Below are 22,280 nucleotides of genomic sequence, written 5' to 3'. Positions count from 1 at the left end.
AAGGTTATATTGATAAGAATGCTTATTGAAATAATATGGAAACAAACTAGGTGTCCCTCATCATTAACCATGGTATATCTCTATCTGTAGTACTACTCAGCTACTAAAAAGATTGAACTTCAGCTGTTTTCTGACCTGCAGGATAATGTATTCAGTGAAAAGAACAAGATGCAGACTTATGTGCTAAGTTATACCACAAGTTTCAAAACACAGAAAGGTAAATGATAGTTTCTGTATACGCATTAACCGGAGGAATTAATGTGTCCAGACAGAAGGCACCTCCAGTTAGTTTACTGCAGAAAACAATTTGACATAATATAGAAACAATAAAATCAATCATATAATCAGGGGCAGACAGGGCATGAATTCTCGTTGATACAGACATTTTGAGATTGAAGAGATCGCTAAGCAAACAGGAAAAATAAGAGGGTCAAGTGCAGGCTGCAAGGAAACAGATTTAGAGCTTAAGAAAACATGTACTGTGGGGAACTGCAGAAGCCAAAATGGCATTACAGGAAGGCTGATCAACATGATCAAAAATTAAAGAAAGGCAATAGGATTTGCGACAAAGACGAACATAATACCCTTCTAACCTGTAGTTATTTTTACTGTTTAGGAGCTAAAGGGCAGAGATGCTGGCTGTGCTTGATGTAAAAGTTAAGAACAGAACCGTGGTCAATTACAAATGACTGAGTCTGGCCTGTTCTTCATGCACTAAACATGTGGGAATCCCAGTTTTTTCCAGATTGAACTGTGTATGTAGACAGTGGAGAGGGCTAACCTCATGAAGGGTGCAAGAGGAGCTGGTTTTACAGGGGACCTCCACCACAAGGCCTAATGATTTTTAAAATGAACTCAAATAAAAGATTATTACCAAATGTGACGATTCAAGCTCATTGTTCTACATCCTTTGCACCACAGAAATATCCATTTTAGCAAGAACCATAAATTAGTCAGATACCAACTACCTTTCAATGTTGTCTTACTCTAATGTCTTGGTCTTACTTTGGTTACCTTTTCTTCATGAACAGTGAGGCCCTGGAATTCTAACACAGGATGTTTCCTGTTTCTCCTGCTACCAATCAATCAGTCCTTCTCTGCTATCCATAGTCAATTCACTTCTTCCATTCCTAAGGGTCCATCACCACAAAACATATAGAAAACACGTTCATCTCCAATTCTGAATTACTATTGAGATCCAGTTACATATTTCTAATGTACAGTTCAAGACATATCTTAATTCTAACAATTCCCTAAATATAGCAGAAATGTACTTCATTTCCTCACTTTCTGTAACTTTAAATATCACCAAGTTTTGAAGCTAAAACTCTACTAACTCCCACACACCAAAATAACCCGTTTTAATCAGTTTCTACCAGTTAATTAGTTTCTACTTTGCACAAGGTTTGTGGAAGCAAGTCTTAATCCCCTCACTCAAATGTAAACTCACTGCAAGTTTCTATACTTTTAAACAAACTCAGAAAAGAACACAGCAGGCTTTGAGACTGTTCTCCTAAGAAAGGTGTGCTTCCAAGGTTGGCCCGATTGACCTCTAAGGAACTTGGGTTTCAAGAGAGTTTCTACCATTCCCGGGAACTGGTACAAGCGACTTACCACACCTAAACTATTTGTGCAGATGATGTGGTTTATGCAGAACACCTACTTTCGTTTTGAGAGTCTGGATTTTCAGCATACACTAGGCAGAGGGTACCTTTATGGCTTCCCTAAGTAAAATTCCTTGGCACTAAGTCTAATGTTATCTAGCTGCTATCATCTCACACATACCACACAAGCTGCTGCTAGAGGAATTAAGTACCTCCTTTGTGACTCCACTGGGAGAGGAATCTCAGAAGCACATTCCTGATTTCCTCCAGACCTTGCCTTATGAGCTTACCTTTGCTGATTTTGCTTTATATCTTTTGCTAAAATAAAACTTAGCCATTGTGCAGTCAAGAATTTAACCTTTTCCAAAGAGAGGTCTAGTCTTTGCCCTTGGCTCCTGGGAGGTAATCTCTGACACCCTGAAATATCCTGCATGATAAAAGTGTCTCTATTTGCCTATGGGCGTTGGACCACACCAGAGAGTCAAATTATGTGATTTATGTGGGGCTCCAGGTCACATGATATTAGGGCGACGTCCAGAAGGGCTAGAGCCTGAGGTGAGACATGAGCAGTCAGCCATGTCTACATGATGGTGCCCTAATGAGGAGTCTGGATACCAAGGGTCAGGTAGACTTCCTTGGTTGGTCAAACACTGTGCATATTGCCACACATCATTGTTGGGAGGAGTTAACACTGTCCATGACTCCACTGTAGGGGCATAAATGGAAGTCCTCCTAGACTCTGCCCATGTCTTTTTCCTTGGCTGATTTTAACGTGTATCCTTTCATGGTAATAAACTGTAACCATGAGTATAACAGCTTTCAGTGAGTTCAGTAAGTTCTGTGAGTCCTCGTGAATTATCAAACCTAATTATCTTGGGGACCTTTGGATTTGCAATTCATGTCAGAATTCAGGGTGGTCTTGGGGATCCCCATACTTTTCAGCTGGCATCAGAATGATGGTGTTCTTCTAGACTATTCACTAACTTTGCAGGCATGAATACAACGGTATCATGACTCCTGTGACTACTCCTAGTAAGTCCTTGAACCTGGAGGTGGTCTTGGGGACTCTCAACAGTTGATTAGTTTTAAAAAAGGAAGGAATGTTAATGAATAAATGACCAATGAATATACCCATTCAAACAATCAGACCACTATATAAGTCATTTTACAGTAAAGAAAACAACAGTATCAAAGAATCAAATAAAAAAAAGTTGGAGAAACAGGATACTGAGTTTAAAAAGAAGCTTACCATAGACAAAGAGGAAAGACACACCTGTAATTTCTGAGCCCACAGGCATTTATAAAAGTAGATATAAATGGTGGGTGATCAGTATCCTTTTAGGAACTCAAACTCAAGAAGCCTCAATGTCTACATGTGTATGGAACAGTGGAAGACAGCATCCTTCACATCTTAAAGGTGCTTTGCCCTCTAGAACTGGTATGCCTTTCATATACATGGCTTACCCCCGCTAGTTGGTTCTTCATACTCACCTGGCAATGGGACTCTTATCTCTTCTTTCCCCATTATCCAAGGCAGTTTCCTTTTCTCCAACAGTGAAATCACAGATTTAGAAATGGAAAGTCCTGTGAAAATAAATAGAAAGAATTGGCTATGCTCTGATTACTCAGGTATTCTGACAGATCAACACTGTAATCAAAACACAAGCCATTATAAAAACAAAAAAATTAGAATATCTGGCAGATAGGATAAAGAAAGCTGCTCACTTCAATTTCCACATCTCATGTAAATTCTGAATCTCACCAAAGACTCCCAGTATTTAAAAAAAAAAAAAAAAAAAAAAAAGACACGCTCAAGACATGCTGAATAAAGGGCTTTAAGCACTTACCCAGCCAGACCAGGTTCTGATAATTCTCCAACATCACAGTTGTGTACAAGTCTCTCTGAGCAGGGTTCAGGAATCCCCACTCTTCCTTGGAGAAGTCAATGGCCACATCTTGGAATGTCACTGATCCCTGAAACGACAAACACTTTCTTAGAAGAGTCCAAGTAAATAACTGGAAGTTGGGAGGAGCTGATAAGGACTCTGTGTCTTGTAAGAGCAGTTTATTTAAGTTGCTGAAGAACAATACTGTGAAATAGTGTTTGCTAAAATTTGGGTATAGAAAAATACTTAATAAGGGAAACATTCAAGATGAACAGGGTGATTCAAAAAACATTGAATAATTTAAGAAATGTATTGCCCAGAGACTGTGTATCCATGTATTCAAAACCAATTTGTAAAGGAACTATCACAGTTGATTTCATAATCTTACATATTCATAGTATGACCACACATTGACTTTGTCGAAAGCCAGTCATGATCAATTCTATCATGGATCTTTAGTGTGAGCATCAGAATAACTTACAAATTACTTTTTTGCTGAAACAAAATATAGTCTCCTTTCTTTAAATCTGGATTGGACCTACAATTTGCTTTAATCAACAGAATGTGACAGAAGTAACACTAACTAGTTCCAGGTGAAAGCTTCAGGAAGGATTGGCATCTTCTGTTTTGCCCTCATAGGGGCTCATCACACATAAGAAAAGCCAATGAGACATTGCCAATGGCGAGTGAGGGATTCTGAGACTACATCAAATAAAGCTGAGGAACTCAGCTAGCAGCAAACAACAGTGGCCCAGATATATGACTCCAGCTAGTCTAGCTAAATATAAAATATATGAATGAAGAAGCCATCCTGGGGATTCAGGCCCCAGCAGGCATCATAGGATCAGAGATTAATCATTCCCACCCTGTCAAGTTCAGTGTGGATTCCTCACCCATAGAATCATACGAAATAAAGTAGTCCTTGCTCTTGCAGCTACATTTTAGGGTAGTAGATGTAATGGTCCGAAAACTGCAGCAGATGTGTTATTATTTCACCTTATTTGCTTCCATCAGGTGTGCAACAGAAGCAAGGAAGAAGGTTTCATCCTCAGCTACTTTTGAAGAAGCTGGGAAGAACTGAGGATGCCCAGCCTATGGTTAGTTTTCCTTTCCAATATCCTGGGACTTCATCAACTCATAATACAACTATGATTCCCAATTACTCCAATCATATACAGTTGCCCTGTGTCATCCTTTCCAGATACACCCCTGCACCATCTGCAACAACAGTACAAAGGTCAAAAGCTATTGAAACTTTATTGTACTAAACATGAGGCAGAGAAGGTTCCTCTTTTCTCACTTGAATGTGGGGTTTAAGAAATCAGTATCGCTGGGTGCAGTGGCTCACACCTATAATCCCAGTGTTGCTGGACTAAGCTGAGGGTCAGGCTGCTATTTATTGAGGCCCAATAACGAGATGCAGATGAACTGGGGAGGAAGGGAGTTTTTATTTCTGTAGCCAGTTACAGGGAGAAGACCTGGAAATTACTGCCAGACCAACTCAAAATTACAAAGTTTTCCAGAGCTTATATACCTTCTAAGCTATATATCTACGTGTAGGTATGCATTCATCTAAAGACAAGTGATTAACTTCTTTTAATCTATAACCAAAGACTGAGTCTTGAAGACCTTCCTCTGGAGCCTCAGTAAATTTACTTAATCTAAATGGGTGTAGGGTGCTGGAGTGATCACCCTTATCTTGTCTCCTGCTAAACCACGGTGGTTTGGGGAGTTCCTTCAGACCTCCAATAAACTTATTTGTGGAGGCGCAGGGAGTTTCTTCAGACCCCCCAGTAAAACTTGTTTCATCCTAAATGGGTCCAATTAAGAATCCCTTCATTATTTTGTCATGCTTTAAGGCCCAGGAAAGGCCAAGGCAAAACTCTTGGTGGGCTTTTGTTACATTCCAGCCGCTGTATAAGGGTACTGGCTTTTAATATTTAACCTGTCCGTCAGTACTGAAACAGCTGTTACGGAGACCTGTGTTTGGCGAGACGTGGCCTGCCACACCAGCACTTTGGGAGGCCAAGGCAGGAGGACTGCTTGAGCCCAGAAGTTCAAGACAAGCCTGGGCAACACAGCAAGACTTCGTCTCTACAAAAAAATTAAAAAATTAGCCAGGCATGGTGGCTCACACCTGTAGTCCCAGCTACTCAGGAGGCTGAGGCAGGAGGACTGCTTGAACCTAGGAGGTTGAGGCTGCAGTAAGCCATGATCAATATGATGAATTCATGTCCAATATGATCAATTTACACAAACAATCCACCCATCAGCAGATCCCTGATCAAGAAACTGAGTATTACCAGCACCTCCAAGATTCCCCAAGATTGCTTCAAGACACACCTCTTGCTATCCTGAATTCTGTCACCATAAATGAGGAAGACTACAATATTTTTAATGAATATTTTTTCTTGATATTCTTCAGATGCCAGTATTTTCTTTTTCTTTTAAGAGAGAGGGGTCTTGTTATGCTGCCCAGGCTGCAATGCAGTGGCTTTTCACAGGTGTGATCACACTGCACTACAGTGCTGAAATGCTGGGCTGAAGTGATCCTCCTGCCTCAGCTTCCCAAGTTGCTGGGACTACAGGGGTGCCCAGATGCCAGTATTTTTTCTACAACTATATCTTCTAAAAGATTACCAAAAGGTACAGGTTGAATATCCCTAATCTGAAATGCTTCAAAATCCAAAACAGAATGAGTAAGGAAAATACTGCCTGTTTTCCTAAAAGAAAGAAAATACAGGCTGGGCGCAGTGGCTCACGCCTGTAATCCCAGCACTTTGGGAGGCCGAGGCAGGCAGATCATGAGGTCAGGAGATCGAGACCATCCTGGCTAACACTGTGAAACCCCATCTCTACTAAAAATACAAAAAAAAAAAAAAAAATTAGCCGGGCCTGGTGGCAGGCGCCTGTAGTCCCAGCTACTCAGGAGGCTGAGGCAGGAGAATGGCCTGAACCTGGGAAGCGGAGTTTGCAGTGAGCCGAGATTGTGCCACTGCACTCCAGCCTGGGCGACAGAAGGAGACACCGTCTCAAAAAAAAAGAAAAGAAAGAAAATATAAGTTTCCCCTTTGAGAAGAAAATCTATTTTTCAAACAAAATGTCTTGGTGTCTACACTTAGCAGGCTAAGAATCAAATCTGGTTGTATTTGCACAAAATTTCAGAGACCATGCAAACACCCTGAAGAGAACTCTATTTTGGGAAATATAGCCAGCTCATCCATCTTGTCCCTTGCAGCAGACTTCTTGTTCCTCATTTACAGAAAGCCAATAGGTTTTTCCCAGAATTCCACAGATGAAGCCTGTGACTTTATTTTAAGCTGCCCAACTTCAAACTGGAACCTTTGATCCAAAACACTATCTTTGACTAATGTCCTAATAAATGGCCTAACTTTGTTAACCTGGACTTCATGCTCGAGACATCAATCACATTCCCATTCCTCCAAATTTCCAAAGGCAGATTACCGTAACTGAGCCTAAACCACTCACTAGCATTTTCTATGCTGCGTCCTCTCAGTCTGGAGCAGTAAAGAAAGTCAAAGATGACGGAGTATTCACCTCTACTTCAAGAAGATGACAGTCCCCGGATAAAGGCTCTCGTCTTCTCCAGGGAAAGTATCTTTGACCCACCACATAGTGCTTAAAAGAAGACTGGTGACAGTGGAGATTCCGATTAATTCATTCAGTGAATAAAGGAACACTAAAGTACAGGACATGGACTCTGAGAGGTCCCGATAGTCCCATGTGTTGCTGAATGAAAAGACCTGAACCTTGTCTCGGTGTCAGTCTTTACCATCCAAGTAAGCAAAAGTAGATGTGCCCAGGACTTAAAACCTATGATGTTGCACGAAAAGAAGATAAAACAAAAACTTACCTGAGACATGGCTAATGACCACTGCACTGGAACAGTGTCCTGAACAGTGACCGGGTCCTGGAAATGCAGAGCTAAGGAGAAGGAAGAAAACTTCAGTGACTAGATTCTCGAACCCACTGCCACCCATTTTCAACCACGTTCCTAACAAACTCCAAGAACGAAAGATTTCACGGTCAAAAGAAAACACTGTTTAGCGTGCAGCTCTGGTTTCTAAAACTGTAACTGGGCCTTTTTCAATGCTCCAGTCGCCTACTCTGGGATGGAACCATTCACACAAAGAGTAATTTTAATAATGCCCTCCGTGTACACAAACGCCAACACACAGATCACGCGCGCATTGTTGTCAGGCACCCGCCCCCTCCACACTCAGGCCGGGTCGCCTGCACGGATCCCTGGGCCTCCAGCCATTCGCCGGCCACTCCTCCCCGGAGTGCCTCTGAGACAGACCGCCCCGACGCAACACAAACCTCATAATGGCCCAGGCTCCGCGTGGCGCTGGGAAAATACCGTCCAACAAAAGAGAAACGGCGACGCTGCCCACTCACGTGTCCTTGGAGCCCGCCAACCTGAAGCAGCTGCCGCACCGCGTGTGCCGAGTGGTTTCTGGGAGTAGGCGAGGACTCGCAGTGCGCATGTGCAGCCTCACGCCCCCGCTCCCAGAGACTGGACTACAGAGGCGTCCTTGGCTAAGAGACAAGCTACCTGGGGCACAAAGTACGCATGCGTACTGTCGTCCCGTAGGACCTCGACGCCGAGCGCGGTGGAGGCGGTTCCGCTGGTGATTGAGTACGCGTGCGTGAGCTCGGCGTTGGGGGCGTGGCTTTGTGCCCGTTGGAGGTGTTGAGAGAACGCTGCGCCTGCGCACAGAGAACCAAGCGGTTGCCTTCTGAGGGCTGAATCGTGGGAGGTTTTAAGAGGTGGGGAAAGGCCTATGATAATACATTGGCGTGGACATGTGCGTCTTAAGTTTGGGAAAGTGTTTGTTATCAGAGGTGAGTGGGACCGCCGGGCGTCTGCTTTGGTGTATCTGATAGGCCCCATTCTCTGTGAGGTTAGGCCCATTCGCCGTGAGGTTGTGTGATTTGATGTGTGACCCTAAGTGCATCTCTGTGGGTGTTTTGTTGACACTTGAGCTGTAGAGTGTGTCTGCTGTGTGACTTTTTATTGTTTAATCTTTATGAGCTTCAGTTGCTCTTGTGGCAATGGAACAATATTTCTCAGCTAATGGTGTTGTGAGGATTAAGTGTTCATAAATGTGCCTGGCACAAAATAAGCAATGAATGGAGAAATTGTGCTTCAGTGCATTATTTAGATTACGGGCTTCCGGGTCATTTGATTCTACTTTGTCATTGTTTTGAGCTATTTATCAACTCACATTGCGGATCGCCGATGGCAGTTCAAATTACTTCTTGTTTATACAAAAGTAAATTGGAGAAGGCTCAGTTTACTTCCCTCCTCCATCTCCATTTGGGAGGAGGCCAGTTTTTGCCTCTTTTGCTGCTGCACATCATTTTAATTAAATTTTTTTTTTGTTGTTGTTAAACAGCGTCTCACTCTATTGCCAACACCGACGTGCAGTGGCACCATCATAGCTCACTGCAGCCACAACCTCTTGACATCCTGGATTGAAACTATCTTCCTGCCTCAGCCTCCTGAGTAGCTGGAACTACAGGTGCGCACCACCATGCCCGGCTAATTTTTTAAGTATAGGTGAGATCTCACTATGTTACCCAGCCTGGTCTCAAACTCTTGGCCTCAAGTGATCCTCCCACATTGACCTACCAAAGTGCTGCGATTACAGGCATGAGCCACTGCAGCCAGCCACTTTAATATTCTTGATCTATAAATATTACTTTTTTTTCGGCTAGAGGAAGTGTTCTCTTATGAGTTAGTTCACGTCACCAGTTTTTCTCATTAATGAGTTAAGTAAAATCTTCAAGCTGTGTTTTTCGCTTATTAGAGTGCCTTGTGATTTTTTCCTGATAGCTGAATGTGATGTACTTGGTAAAATAAGCTGCATGATAGGTCTTTAGTAACATGGTGATAAGATGTGGTTGTGAGAGGGGAAGTGTTCTATAGTCTGCAAAATCATATAAACTTAGGCACATTAAAATTTTAAAGAGTTTATTTAAGCAGACAGCAGTTCATGAATTGGGCATTGCCAGACCACATGCAGCTTAGGGCCCCTCTGAAGAGGCATGAGGGAAAGGCTTTTATAGGCTGAACTCAGAAACAAGACAAAGAAAATACTTGATTGGTTAGTGTAGAGCCTTATTTGGCTCATTCCAGTGGAAAGCCAATAGTAGGAGGTTAATTGGTGGTTTCTGATTGGTTAAGGCCAGTTACACTGAGTTGGGTTTGGGTTTGCTTAGGTTAAGAATTCAGGATACTGGAGCCATCTCAGCCTAATGACCTCCCAATTAATGGTTTCAAGAAGTCTTAATGGTAAGGTTTCAGTCTTTTGTTTTGTTTTGTTTTTTGTTTTTTTGAGACTGCGTCTCGCTCTGTCACCCAGGCTGGAGTGCAATGGTGCAATCTTGGCTCACTGCAAGCTCCGCCTCCCGGGTTCATACCATTCGCCTGCCTCAGCCTCCCGAGTAGCTGGGCCAACAGGCATCCACCACCATGCCCAGCTAATTTTTTGTATTTTTAGTAAAGATGGGGTTTCACCACGTTAGCCAGGATGGTCTTGATCTCCTGACCTCATGATCCGCCCGCCTTGGCCTCCCAAAGTTTTCAGTCTCTTATCCTGTGCCCAGGGACTATGAATTTCACAAGTGCTTCTCAGTAAAACCTTCCTTCCCCTTAAGTGGGACAGGATGGCAAGAGGGGACCAGAGTTTATTTTCCTTCTTCTAAGTCATTTGGACACTGATAAAACGGTTCTGGTAAAATGGTTTCTCTCCAGAGCATTGAACAGAATGCTCTGGTATATTTCAAAATGGCTACTCTTCCTCTTCCCCTGCCAGAACCAGCTGGGGACTTTTCTCAGATCTTCACTGTGAGAACCTGCTAGAGTCCTTGGAGATGAAACTCACGAAAGTGTAAAGATAGAAACCATATAAGCCAGGAGAGACTGGGGGACTATATTCAGCATCCTTAAATAAAAGAAGTGCCATTCTTGGGAGGCCCATAGGAGGGATTCCTGCTTCTCAATTGTAGGATATTGAGCAGCATCCCTGATCTCCAGCCACTAGATGCTAGGTGCAAACCTGCTAACACTCTCCAGCCCCCACAACCAGTTGTAATGAACAAAAATAATTCCAGACACTGCCAAACTGGGGGCATTATATTAAGTGAAATAAGCCAGGGACTGAAAGACAAATATTACATGTTCTCATTCATATGTGGGAGCTAAAACTGTGGATCTCATGGAGGCAGAGAGTTGACTGGTGGCTTCCAGAGGCTGGGAAGGGACAGGGGAAGAAGAGAGGTTTGTTCCCAGGTACAAAAATACAACTGGACAGAGGGGATAAGATCTAGTGTTTGACAGTACAATAGAACAACTATAGCTAGCAATATTTTGTGGTATAATTCAAAATTGCTGGAGGAGAGGAATTGGAATGTTCCCAACATGGGTGAAGGTTTGGGGTGATGAAGTCCCAATTGTCCTCGTTTATTGTTATACATTGTATGCATGTATCAAAATACTGCATGTACCCCCAAAATATGTATAAGTATTGTGTAATGATAAAGTCTGTGTTGGGGCCTCTGTATACTTACAGCTGAGAGCTGGGCTTTGCATGCATGAGGCAAGATCACCAGACATTTACCAAACAGCAGTGACTGTGTTTTATTATTCCTCACTCTCCAAACTTGTTAACACATAGCAGTGACTACGAACAGTCCCTTAACACCCTTGGCATCCAGCTCAGTCGTTGAACGTAGCCAGACAAAAACAGACACATCACAGACAGTGGAGAAAGAGGAGAAAAAAGGCCCCCTGACTTCTCATCCAAAAAAATGAAGGTCTAACACTAATGGAAAATTGTCTGTAAAGTGCTGAAGAAAAAAAAAAAAAAAAAACACTTCATGCTATATCCTATGAAAATATCCTTCAAAGATGAGGATGAAAATCAAGGTAATCTTAGAAACATGCAAAGCTATGAGAATTTTTATTGCCCACAACCTACATGACCACCAGTTCTAAAGGAACTCCTTCCGTCTGTGCAGGAATCATAGTGCAGGTCTAGGGATGAACCTGAGAAACAGTAAAGGAGTATATATAAAAGACAACATTTTCTTTCCTGATGGAATTGCTGTAAAACACTACAGACTCTTGAAAGGACAATAACCCCATAGGCAGTTTTTATACTGTAGGCAAAAGTAAAAATTACAAGAATTGCACGAAGAAGGATATGGGGTAAATGGAATCAGTTATACACTCTTGGTTTTCTCCTCACTGAGACTGAAGAGGAAGTAAATGAATTTTACAATATGTGAAGCCAGAAAATTAACTTTCCCCTCAGGGCTTAGTATAATGTAGCACCCTGCCACGCTCTCCCCCCTTCCCCCACCCTAATATTAACAGCCTGTGCTCCTTCTGTGCTCAGTGAGCCTTATCTATACTCCCCAGTTTCACATTCCTTAGAGCTCTGCAAATTCTTGCTTACCTCCCAGCACAGCTGCGAGGTCATAAGATTGATAAGTATATGTTACAGAACCATGTATTTCCGGGGATGTAAGACATGGGGTAACAACTGCCTTTCTTCTCGCTTCTGTAAGTACGCTCCTGCATCACGTAATTCCCACCACTGACTGTTTAAAAGGTGGCTGCTGTCTTTGTTCAGGGCTCAGACTTTCCTGGATGCTAGTCCTACTGAGCCAGGTGATCACCTTAATAAAGGCTCTCCTGAACTCTGTTCGGTCTCTCCCAGCTCTGATTGTCCCGCTACAAGACAGTTATCAAATCCTCCATCTGCGTAACTCCATCAGCAGACCCTGCATTTACCTTCTGGGACAATTTGGTACTTTCCCTATATTTTTCTCCCTGTCTCATCCTTTCATGTATTTATTGCATATCTTAAAGTAGATGTTTTTCACCAAGTACACACTGGTGTCTGGTATTAATGAGGCTGTCAGTAAATAATATTGGCACCACAGAAAATAAATGTACGTCTATTCTTTGTCTTTTCCCAAATACTAATCTGTAAATTTATTTAGGTTGTGGCTTCAGGTCATCATAATCATTACCTTCTTCCCAATCCTGATTCAAACCTTGACCCATAATAGGTGCTTCATACCTAAACATATGAAGGAATAAAGAATGGATGCATATTCTAAGTTAATAAATAATCAGGAACAAATACATGGAAGGATCAGTACTGCCAGTTTAAACACACACAAACTGCGCTTCAAACATCCTGCACTATTTGCCAATAAACACAGTCTGGACCCAAAGTTCAAGTTGGAATTTTCTGTTATAAATTGTTTTATCAAAATTGTTTTACAGAGCTTGGTCTTGGGCTATTTTTGTTACTTTATTTTTTAATTTATTTTTTCCAGTGTTTTCTTGTATCTCTACAATGTTTTAAGCATCAGCCAAGTCAGCGTAAAACAGTAAAAACTGGAAAAAAAAAATTGACATGATCCTCAAAATCATGGTGTATACAGTAAAATAAATGAACCTGACAGTAAATAAGCAAATAGAAATATAGCGTGTGACACTGTAATATTAGAACATTTTGATCATACTGTTACTGCCACATCACCTAAGACATTTGGAGGCAGTTTTATACAATTTTGATAGTTTGGGTAAGTTTTGATTTAAGCAATAATCTATAATGAAAAAAAGTTCACATTTATTACCCAGGGTTACTCAATGCTAGAGGCTTCATGTGGAGCTTCTGAAATTATGTATGGGAGACCCGTGGAGCTGTCAATCGGGAACGAAATGCCCCACGTCATGATTACTATCCTGAATAGAAAAACCACGTTGGGTTTCAAATATGAGTGTCACACCCACATTTCCTCCGAAATACAGGTGCTGGTTTACAACTAAGGTGCTTTCTACATGAACATATTAATGTTAGGGGCCTCAGTTTTGGGGATGTAGCCAGGATTTACTTAACTGAAGGCTGAGGATTTCCTGGGGAAATACCAGAAACGTTGTCTTGTATATGACACAGTAGATTGGAACAAGATTTTCTAATATGCATAGTTTAGGGAATCACATTTTAACTCTGTCCCTAAAACACGGTCTTTCAGGGAAGTCAATAAGGTGGTCCACACTAACATGCCATTATTAACTCACCTTGACCTTAGGATTGAAGAATGACTTGGGGAAAAACTGAATGGGAAGGTGGGAGGTGTAGAGGTGTGGGCTCTTCTGACTCTCTAAACCTGCTTTCTCATGTTTAACGTCTATCCATGGGGAACGATCCCAGGGAACAACAGATTGGACCTAACTAGGATCTCCCTTGGAGTGGATCAGACTGATGATCTCCATCATCCAAACAGTTCCTGAATAAAAAAGAAGAGGGTGTCACCTATTTCAATGTGACATGGACCCCACCACTACATCTTAAAGACACTGTGTTATTCCAGCAATAATGCCCCTGTCCATCAGTGCAACTGGTGTTTTCATTCCTCATCTTACTTCGTTTGTCTTAAGTGCATTCAACTGATGCTTTATTCTAGAGACTCTGTTCCTTTCACTTTTACATGGCCATCTTTACCTTGTTTTGTCACCGTACTCTTTTAAAAAACCAACTTTTAAAATGTTAAATTTTGGTAAAATACAAACAAATTGGCTTAACCATTTGTAAGTGTTCGGTTCAGTAAATAGGCACGTTATTGTGCAACCATCACCACCATCCATCTCCAGAATGTTTTTCTCTTTGCAAAATTGAAACTCTGTAAACATTAAAATGCAATTCTTCCTATTCTCTTGCAACCACCACACTACTTTCCCTCTCTATAAATATTTCTATACCAGGTACCTCCTATGACTGGATCATACAATATTTATCCTTTCATGCCTGACTTTTACTTAGTATAGTACCCTCAAGGTCCATCCATGTGGTACCATGTATTAGAACTTCCTCTCTTATAAGAGTGATTAATATTCCATTGTATGTAGAGAGCACATTCTGTTTATCTGTTCATCAATGGACACTTGGGCAGCTTCCACCTTTGGGCTGTTGGATGCCCTAATACTCTTGCTCCCACTGCTCAATATCATTTTTAAAACAGCAAAACTGTCATGTGCAGCCAACTTGGGGGAAACTGGAAGAAATTAAGTGAAAGAAGCCCAGCCCAGTAAAACAGTGGTACCAAATAGTCTTAATACACAGAAGAGACCATTGAACCACTGCACGCATGCACTTGCTAAATATTACAATATTTTCACTCTCATTTTCTCACCTCTCATATTCTTCCTCTAGTTACACCGTAGTATCCGTTACACTTGATAATCCCAGCTTACCTGTATATGCTTCTCCACCAGCTCTCTCTGCCTCAATGCATGACACCAACACATGCCTACTATTCTTTGCCTGAAACCTCAGGCATATGTATGTGCCTTCTTCCTCATCCATGCCTAATACAATGGTTCTCAGCTGGGGTAAACTGTGCCCACCTCAAGGAGAAATTAACAGTGACTGCAGACATTTTGAGTTGTCACACTTGAGTATGCTACTGACTCCAGTGGGCAGGGCCCAGGGATGATGCTAAGCTTCCTACAATGCACAGGACAGCCCTCTTCCCTCTGAAAATGTATTATGTGGCCTACAATGTCTATCGTGTAATAGATCAAAACACTGCCATCTGGCAAAGACCCTCTCCTCGATCAGACTTGACTTAGGCTTCCCTGAGCCCTCTTCCTGACTAGGCCTGGACTTTGGACATCTGTGTCCATCCTTGCTGCACCCAGTTTCAACATGTGTAATGAGGATCCCCCCATCCTTGATACCTGATCAGGTTTCTCATCTTCTGCTGTTAATGTCTAAGTCTTTGGCCTGCCTTTAGCAAGGATTCTACTCTTGATATCTAATCAAGTTGCTCTTTGTAATTTCCCACCCACTGACCACCTTACTCTGATAATTGGCTACAAAAACCCAACTATTATTGCTATCTTCAGAGTTGAGTTTGGTCTCTCTCCCCTGTTGCAATTGTCGTGAATATTATTCCTCACCGTTGACACAAGTGTCAGAATATTTTTTCTTTTACATCTAACAATCTCACATTCACGCTCAGCATCTAAGGATAAATGTTTATTTTTTCACCAAAATTCTTTCAACCATCCTGCATGATCACTTAAATGTGCCTTAGCTTCTATGGGATCTCATGTCTCTCTCTGTCTCTACAATGCCCCAGTAATCACATTCATTTGCATTATGTTTGTCTGGCTTAATCTGTCTGAGTAGAAGCTTTGTTAAAACACCACACTATGGGCACCTGTGGTCCCAGTTACTTGGGAGGCTGAGGCAGGAGAATGGCGTGAATCCGGGAGGTGGAGCTTGCAAGTGAGATCGTGCCACTGCACTCCAGCCTGGGCGACAGAGCGAGACTCCGTCTCAAAAACAAACAAACAAAAAACCCCCACGCTATCCACCAAAGCATACCCAAGCGCAGGGCATAAAGAAGGCACTCCACCAGTCTCTTCACCCCATCCCTTCTTCAGTTTCAGGTCCCACTTCCTTACCTGACTTTGGGTAAGAAAGTGTAATGACATCTTCAATCCCTCAACACAACTTCATCTTGCAAACGTCTCAGGTCTGTAAAATTATTGCTGGGAAAAGGAATCCCTTCAATCCAGATAGATTCACCAGCCATCTAAAGAAACACCACAGCCTTCCCAGGTTCGTAGTCATTGTACCTGTGCAGTCTTAGAGGCACCACTTGTTCTGCGACAAGTGCAAAGGATAGAGAGAATGGGACAGAGCAGGCCAAAGTTCATTTTGATACAGCTTCGATAACTGGAGGATCCCCAGGCTTTTTGGTCTGGTGCTGATAGGATTAATGACATGGACACATCTGGAGTAGTTTTAAGGAGTGAAAAGTGTAATAGGCAAGAAAGAAGGAAGAAAGACGAGAACATCTCCCCCGTGCTGAGACAAGGGACAGGAACAAAGACAGACCCTGTGCGCAGCAGAGAGGCAGTCCCTTATATCGGGAGGCTGGAGGAGGCGATGTCTGGTTTGCATAGGGCCCAAAGGATTGGTTTGACCAGGTGTGTTATTCATGTAGACTGAGAAAAACCAGGCCCTCCCACCTTCGTCCTTTAATATGCAAATGTGGGTCGCCATGATGGTTTGAACACATGGTGTTATTTGGAGGTGGCCATCACACTTTGCACAGGTGGTAACTAGGAGAAGATGGTGGGAAACACCATACTGAGTGGATCCAGTTTCTAGTGGCCAGCATTTGCATATCAAAGCTTGTCAGCCCCGCCCTTGAAGCCGCCTTTTTGGTCAGAAGAGAGATTGTCTGGGGGTTATTTCTTATTACAGGAAAATCTCCACCTTTCCCCTTACTGTATGCCTAAAATGATTTCTTAATAACTTCTGTGATATCCCCCCCCTCAAAGAGAAGTAAACCTAACTGCTGTTAGGGGGTGTTAGATGATGATTTTTTCTGGCTACTGCCTGCTGAAAAGGGGTGTGTGGGGTGGGGAACAGCAGTTGGGCCTTCTCCTGTGGTTGATCTAAGGTTCTCGGAAGAATGGCATATCTATGTGTGGTTCTGCTTGCAGCACTATTTAAAGTTTAATTGCTTCTAGGTGAAAAGGGATAAATTTTACAAGAAAGTTTAAGATGTAGGTGTTAGGATACAAGTATTAAGATTACCACCGTTAGTGGGGGGCCCTATAGACCATAACCGACAGTAGAGTTTGACACCTTTTACACCAATGGATTGCAATACTGGTTTGCCTCCACTAGATGTCGGTGTACATTACCAGAAACGTTAATATAGAAGTGACTTTTTCCTAGAGAAAAGCATACATTTCCCCCTTAACATACCATTAGAGAATAACTTTAGGCCTAGGCCATTTTCACAACTTGCAGTATGACTGGGAGGAATACATTATTGGGTGGCTAAAATAACTTTAGCGTTAATTTTGACAGGTCCTTTCCTTTATTAAATTCTTTTATGACTTTTACACGCCTTTTTACAACATATTTAAACTTTTTGATTTGTCCTAAACATCCTTTCTTTAAACAACCAGTTATTTCCCTTTAGTACAAGAATTGACCATACAAAATCCTTCCTTATGTAAAATCTCTTCCTTTATAACCTTTTCAGAGAGTGCATCATATTACCAACCTTTAGTAAAAAGTCTTATCAAACTTAATGATAGTATAACTTTCATGCTTACTTCTTATCCATAACTATCAGTCCTGCTATAAGCAATACAACCTTGACTAAATTTTTCCTGCAATTATTAACCCTGTTATAAGGATGATAATCAGGCAAACTATTACAGCAGTTAGAATTTTACAACCAGAATTCCACATTGTGGGTGCCAGTGTATAGCTCTGTTGCAAATAGTAGCTTGACTAGAACAATTTTCAAGAGTGGCGTAGTAAATAATTTTCATTTAAAACTTTACTTGCCAAGATATAACATGTGCATTTGGGAATTTACAAAGTTACAAATGCGATTCTATGAATAATTAAATCTCTCTGCAAATATGCATTAAAAAGAAGTTCTAATATTTAGCAGTGAACTCTGAGAGGAAAGTTTAGAAATAATAAAAAGTATTTGATGAGGTAGGAGTGGGACTGAGTAAGATGCGTAGCCCTAATTCAGTTATCTTTTATGATTTTCAGCTTAAGACCTTTTTTTTATTATTATTATACTTTAAGTTCTAGGGTACAACATGCAGGTTTGTTACATATATATATTATGTGCCATGTTGGTATGCTATACCCATTAACTCATCATTTACATTACGTATATCTCCTAATGCTATTCCTCCCCCCTACCCCCTCCCCACAATAGGACCCTGTGTGTGATGCTCCCCTTCCTGTGTCCAAGTGATCTCATTGTTCAATTCCCACCTATGAGTGAGAACATGCAGTATTTGGTTTTCTGTTCTTGCGAAGTTTGCTGAGAATGATGGTTTCCAGCTGCATCCATGTCCCTACAAAGGACATGAACTCATCCTTTTTTATGGCTGCATAGTATTCCATGGTGTATATGTGCCACATTTTCTTAATCCAGTCTGTCACTGATGGACATTTGGGTTGATTCCAAGTCTTTGCTATTGTGAATAGTGCCGCAATAAACATACATATGCATGTGTCTTTATAGCAGCATGACTTATAATCCTTTCGGTATATCCCCAGTAATGGGATGGCTGGGTCAAATGGTATTTCTAGTTCTAGATCCTTGAGGAAACTCGCCACACTGTTTTCCACAATGGTTGAACTAGTTTACAGTCCCACCAACAGTGTAAAAGTGTTCCTATTTCTCCATATCCTCTCCAGCACCTGTTGTTTCCTGATTTTTTAATGATTGCCATTCTAACTGGTATGAGATGGTATCTCATTGTGGTTTTGATTTGCATTTCTCTGATGGCGAGTGATGATGAGCATTTTTTCATGTGTCTGTTGGCTGTATGAATGTCGTCTTTTGAGAAGTGTCTATTCATATCCTTTGCCCACTTTTTGATGGGGTTGTTTGGTTTTTTCTTGTAAATTTGATTGAGTTCTTTATAGGTTCTGGATATTAGCCCTTTGTCAGATGAGTAGATTGCAAAAATTTTCTCCCATTCTGTAGGTTGCCTGTTCACTCTGATGGTAGTTTCTTTTGCTGTGCAGAAGCTCTTTAGTTTAATTATATCCCATTTGTCAATTTTGGCTTTTGTTGCCATTGCTTTTGGTGTTTTAGACATGAAGTCCTTGCCCATGCCTATGTCCTGAATGGTATTCCCTAGGTTTTCTTCTAGGGTTTTTATGGTTTTAGGTCTAACATTTAAGTCTCTAATCCATCTTGAATTAATTTTCGTATAAGGAGTAAGGAAAGGATCCAGTTTCAGCTTTCTACTTAGGGCTAGCCAGTTTTCCCAGCACCATTTATTAAATAGGGAATCCTTTCCCCATTTCTTGTTTTTGTCAGGTTTGTCAAAGATCAGATGGTTGTAGATGTGTCATATTATTTCTGAGGGCTCTGTTCTGTTCCATTGGTCTATATCTCTGTTTTGGTACCAGTACCATGCTGTTTTGGTGATTGTAGCCTTGTAGTATAGTTTGAAGTCAGGTAGTGTGATGCCTCCAGCTTTGTTCTTTTGGCTTAGGACATGAAGGAAGACATGAAGGAAGGAAAGAAGGAAGAAAAGATAACAAAACCACCAGAAAATAAATAAAATAGCAGGAGTAAGTCCTTACCAATCAATAATAACACTGAATGTAAGTGGACTAAACTCTCCCATTGAAAGACATAGACTGGCTGAGTGAAGAAATACATAAGACCCAAGATCTATTGTCTACAAGAAACACAATTCATCTATGAAACAAGACACATATACAGAAAATAAAAGGATGGAAAAGATATTCCATACCAGTGGAAACCAAGAAAGAGCAGGAGTAGCTATATCACACAAAATAGATTTCAAAACAAAAACTGTAAGAAGGAACAAAGAAGGTCACTATATAATGATAAGGGGGTCAGTTCATCAAGAAGATATAACAATTTTAAACATATATGCAGCAAAACTGGAGCACCCAGATATAAAAAGCAAATATTCCTAGAGCTAAAGAGAGAGATAGACCCCAATATGGTAATAGCTGCGGAGCTCAACACCTCGCTTGTAGCATGGATCAGATCTCTTGGACAGAACATCAGTAAAGAAACATCAAATTTAAGGCTGGGTGCGGTGGCTCAAGCCTGTAATCCCAGCACTTTGGGAGGCCAAGACGGGCAGATCACGAGGTCAGGAGATCGAGACCATCCTGGCTAACACGGTGAAACCCCGTCTCTACTAAAAAAATACAAAAAAACTAGCCAGGCGTGGTGGCAGGTGCCTGTAGTCCCAGCTACTTGGGGGAGGCTGAGGCAGGAGAATGGCGTAAACCCAGGAGGCGGAGCTTGCAGTGAGCTGAGATCCGGCCACTGCACTCCAGCCTGGGCGACAGAGCGAGACTCCGTCTCAAAAAAAAAAAAAAAAAAAGAAACATCAAATTTAATCTGCACTATAGACCAAATGGACCTAACAGATATTTACAGAACAGTTCATCCAACAGATACAAAATTACACATTCTTTTCCTCAGCATACGGATCATTCTTAAGGATAGACAATATGTTAGGTAACAAAACAAATCTTAAAACGTTCAAACAATTAAAATAATATCAAGCATCTTCTCTGATCACAGTGAAATAAAACTAGAAATCATTAAAAAGAGAAATTTTGGGAAATACACAAATACATGGATATTAAACAATATGCTCCTGAATGAGTGGGTCAATGAAGAAATTAAGAAGGAAATTGAAAAATGTCTTGAAACAAATGATAATGGAAACACAATGTACCAAAACCTATGGGATACAGACAAAGCAGTTCTAAGAGGGAATACTGTAGCTATAAGTGCCTACATCAAAAGAGAAGAAAAAGGAACTGGCATGGTGGTTCACATGTGTAATCCCAACACTTTGGGAGGGTTAGGCAAGCAGATCACTTGAGGTAAGGAGTTCGAGACCAGGCTTGACAACATGGAAAACCCCTGTGACTACTGAAAATACAAAAATTAGCCAGGCATGGCGGTGCACGCCTGTAGTTCCAGCTACTCAAGAGGCTGAGGCACGAGAATCACTTGAACCTGGGAGGCAGGGGTTGCAGTGAGCTGAGATAATGCCACGGTGCTCCAGCCTGGGCAACAGAGGGAGACTCTGTCTCAAGAAAAAAAAAAGAAAGGAGGATGGCCCACCAGGGAGCAACGCAGAGCCAGCAGAACCTCCCCCACAGAGAGAAGCAGTGAGTGAATTTGCGACCTGGGGAGATCATGCTTCTCCATGGATCTTTGCAACCTTCAGGTCAGGAGACCCCCTTGTGAACCCCCTCCACTAGGGCCTTCAGTCTGACATACAGATCTGCATACAGCCTCAGCAGAGCAATCGCTCAGGCATGCGCAGGGGCCCAGGAGCTTTATAAACTCTAGCTCTGGGCTTCCCAGCAAAAGTGACTGCAACTCCAGCAGATGGGAGGCTGGACCTCCATATGTAATTCTAGGCAGGGGGCTGAAGCCAGGGGGCCAAGTAGCAATGGTCTGCAGGCCCCACTTTGTGCCTCACAGGAAAAGACCCACTGGCTTGGAATTCCATGCAACCACCAGCAACAGTTTCATCCCTACCTGGGATGAAATTCCCAGGGAAAGGGCCAGGCCACTATTTTTGCTGTTTGGATGACTCAGCCGTTCCAGCCTGAGGGCCTTGGTGAATCCAAATGGATTCACCAGTTGAGGGCAGAAGGGATGCCCCAACACAGCCAAACGTGACTGTGGCCAAAACATGGCCAGACTACTTCTTTAGGCAGGTCCCTTATCCATTCCTCCTCACTGGGCAGGACCTCCCAACTAGGGCTTCCAGCCACCCCCGCTGGTATCCTCTGGCTGACAGAGATTTGAATTCTTCTTGGCCGGGAGTTCCTGGGGAGAAAGGTGAGCCACTGTCTTTGCTTTTGGATGACTCAACCATTCCAGCCTGCACGCTTTGGAGAGTCCAAACAGACTAGAGGCAGAAGGGATTCCCCAGAACAGCATGGCTGCTCCAACAAAACATGGCCTGCTTCTTTAAGCAGGTTTCTAATCTGTTTTCTCCTTAATGTGCAGGGCCTTTCAACCAGGGACTCCAGCCACCCCTGCTGGTGTTCTCTGGTTGACAGAGATTTGAATTCTTCCTGGGAAAAAGTTATCAGAGAGAGGGGTGGCGACCGTCTCTGCTGTTTGGGTTATTTAGTAGATGCTTCAGCCTGTGAGC

At 42.1% G+C, this 22,280-nt stretch overlaps 1 protein-coding gene and 1 pseudogene across 6 annotated transcripts in view; one reads left to right on the top strand and one right to left on the bottom strand.

Moving 5' to 3' along the window:
• LOC105488127 (zinc finger protein 383-like) overlaps positions 1 to 22,280 on the bottom strand; it is a 46,547-nt gene that overhangs the window by 2,618 nt on the left and 21,649 nt on the right. For 3 of the 6 annotated variants that reach the window (XM_011751927.2, XM_024794790.2, XM_011751926.3), the window contains 3 exons: positions 7,365 to 7,435; positions 3,452 to 3,578; positions 3,096 to 3,188 (listed from right to left, as the gene is read on the bottom strand). In XM_011751927.2, coding sequence (XP_011750229.2) covers positions 3,096 to 3,188; positions 3,452 to 3,578; positions 7,365 to 7,373 — 229 coding nt within the window. In that variant the 5' untranslated portion in view covers positions 7,374 to 7,435. The other 3 variants (XM_071088005.1, XM_024794789.2, XM_011751924.3) reach the window with 3 other exon arrangements.
• The window catches only part of LOC105488125 (glycerol-3-phosphate dehydrogenase, mitochondrial-like), a 31,600-nt pseudogene continuing 18,231 nt past the window's right edge, over positions 8,912 to 22,280 (top strand).

This window comes from Macaca nemestrina, chromosome 20 (genome assembly GCF_043159975.1).
Source record: "Macaca nemestrina isolate mMacNem1 chromosome 20, mMacNem.hap1, whole genome shotgun sequence".
Classification (NCBI taxonomy): Eukaryota; Metazoa; Chordata; class Mammalia; order Primates; family Cercopithecidae; genus Macaca; species Macaca nemestrina.
Note: the sequence above shows the minus strand (reverse complement) of the source record. Positions and strands in the feature narration are given on the sequence as shown.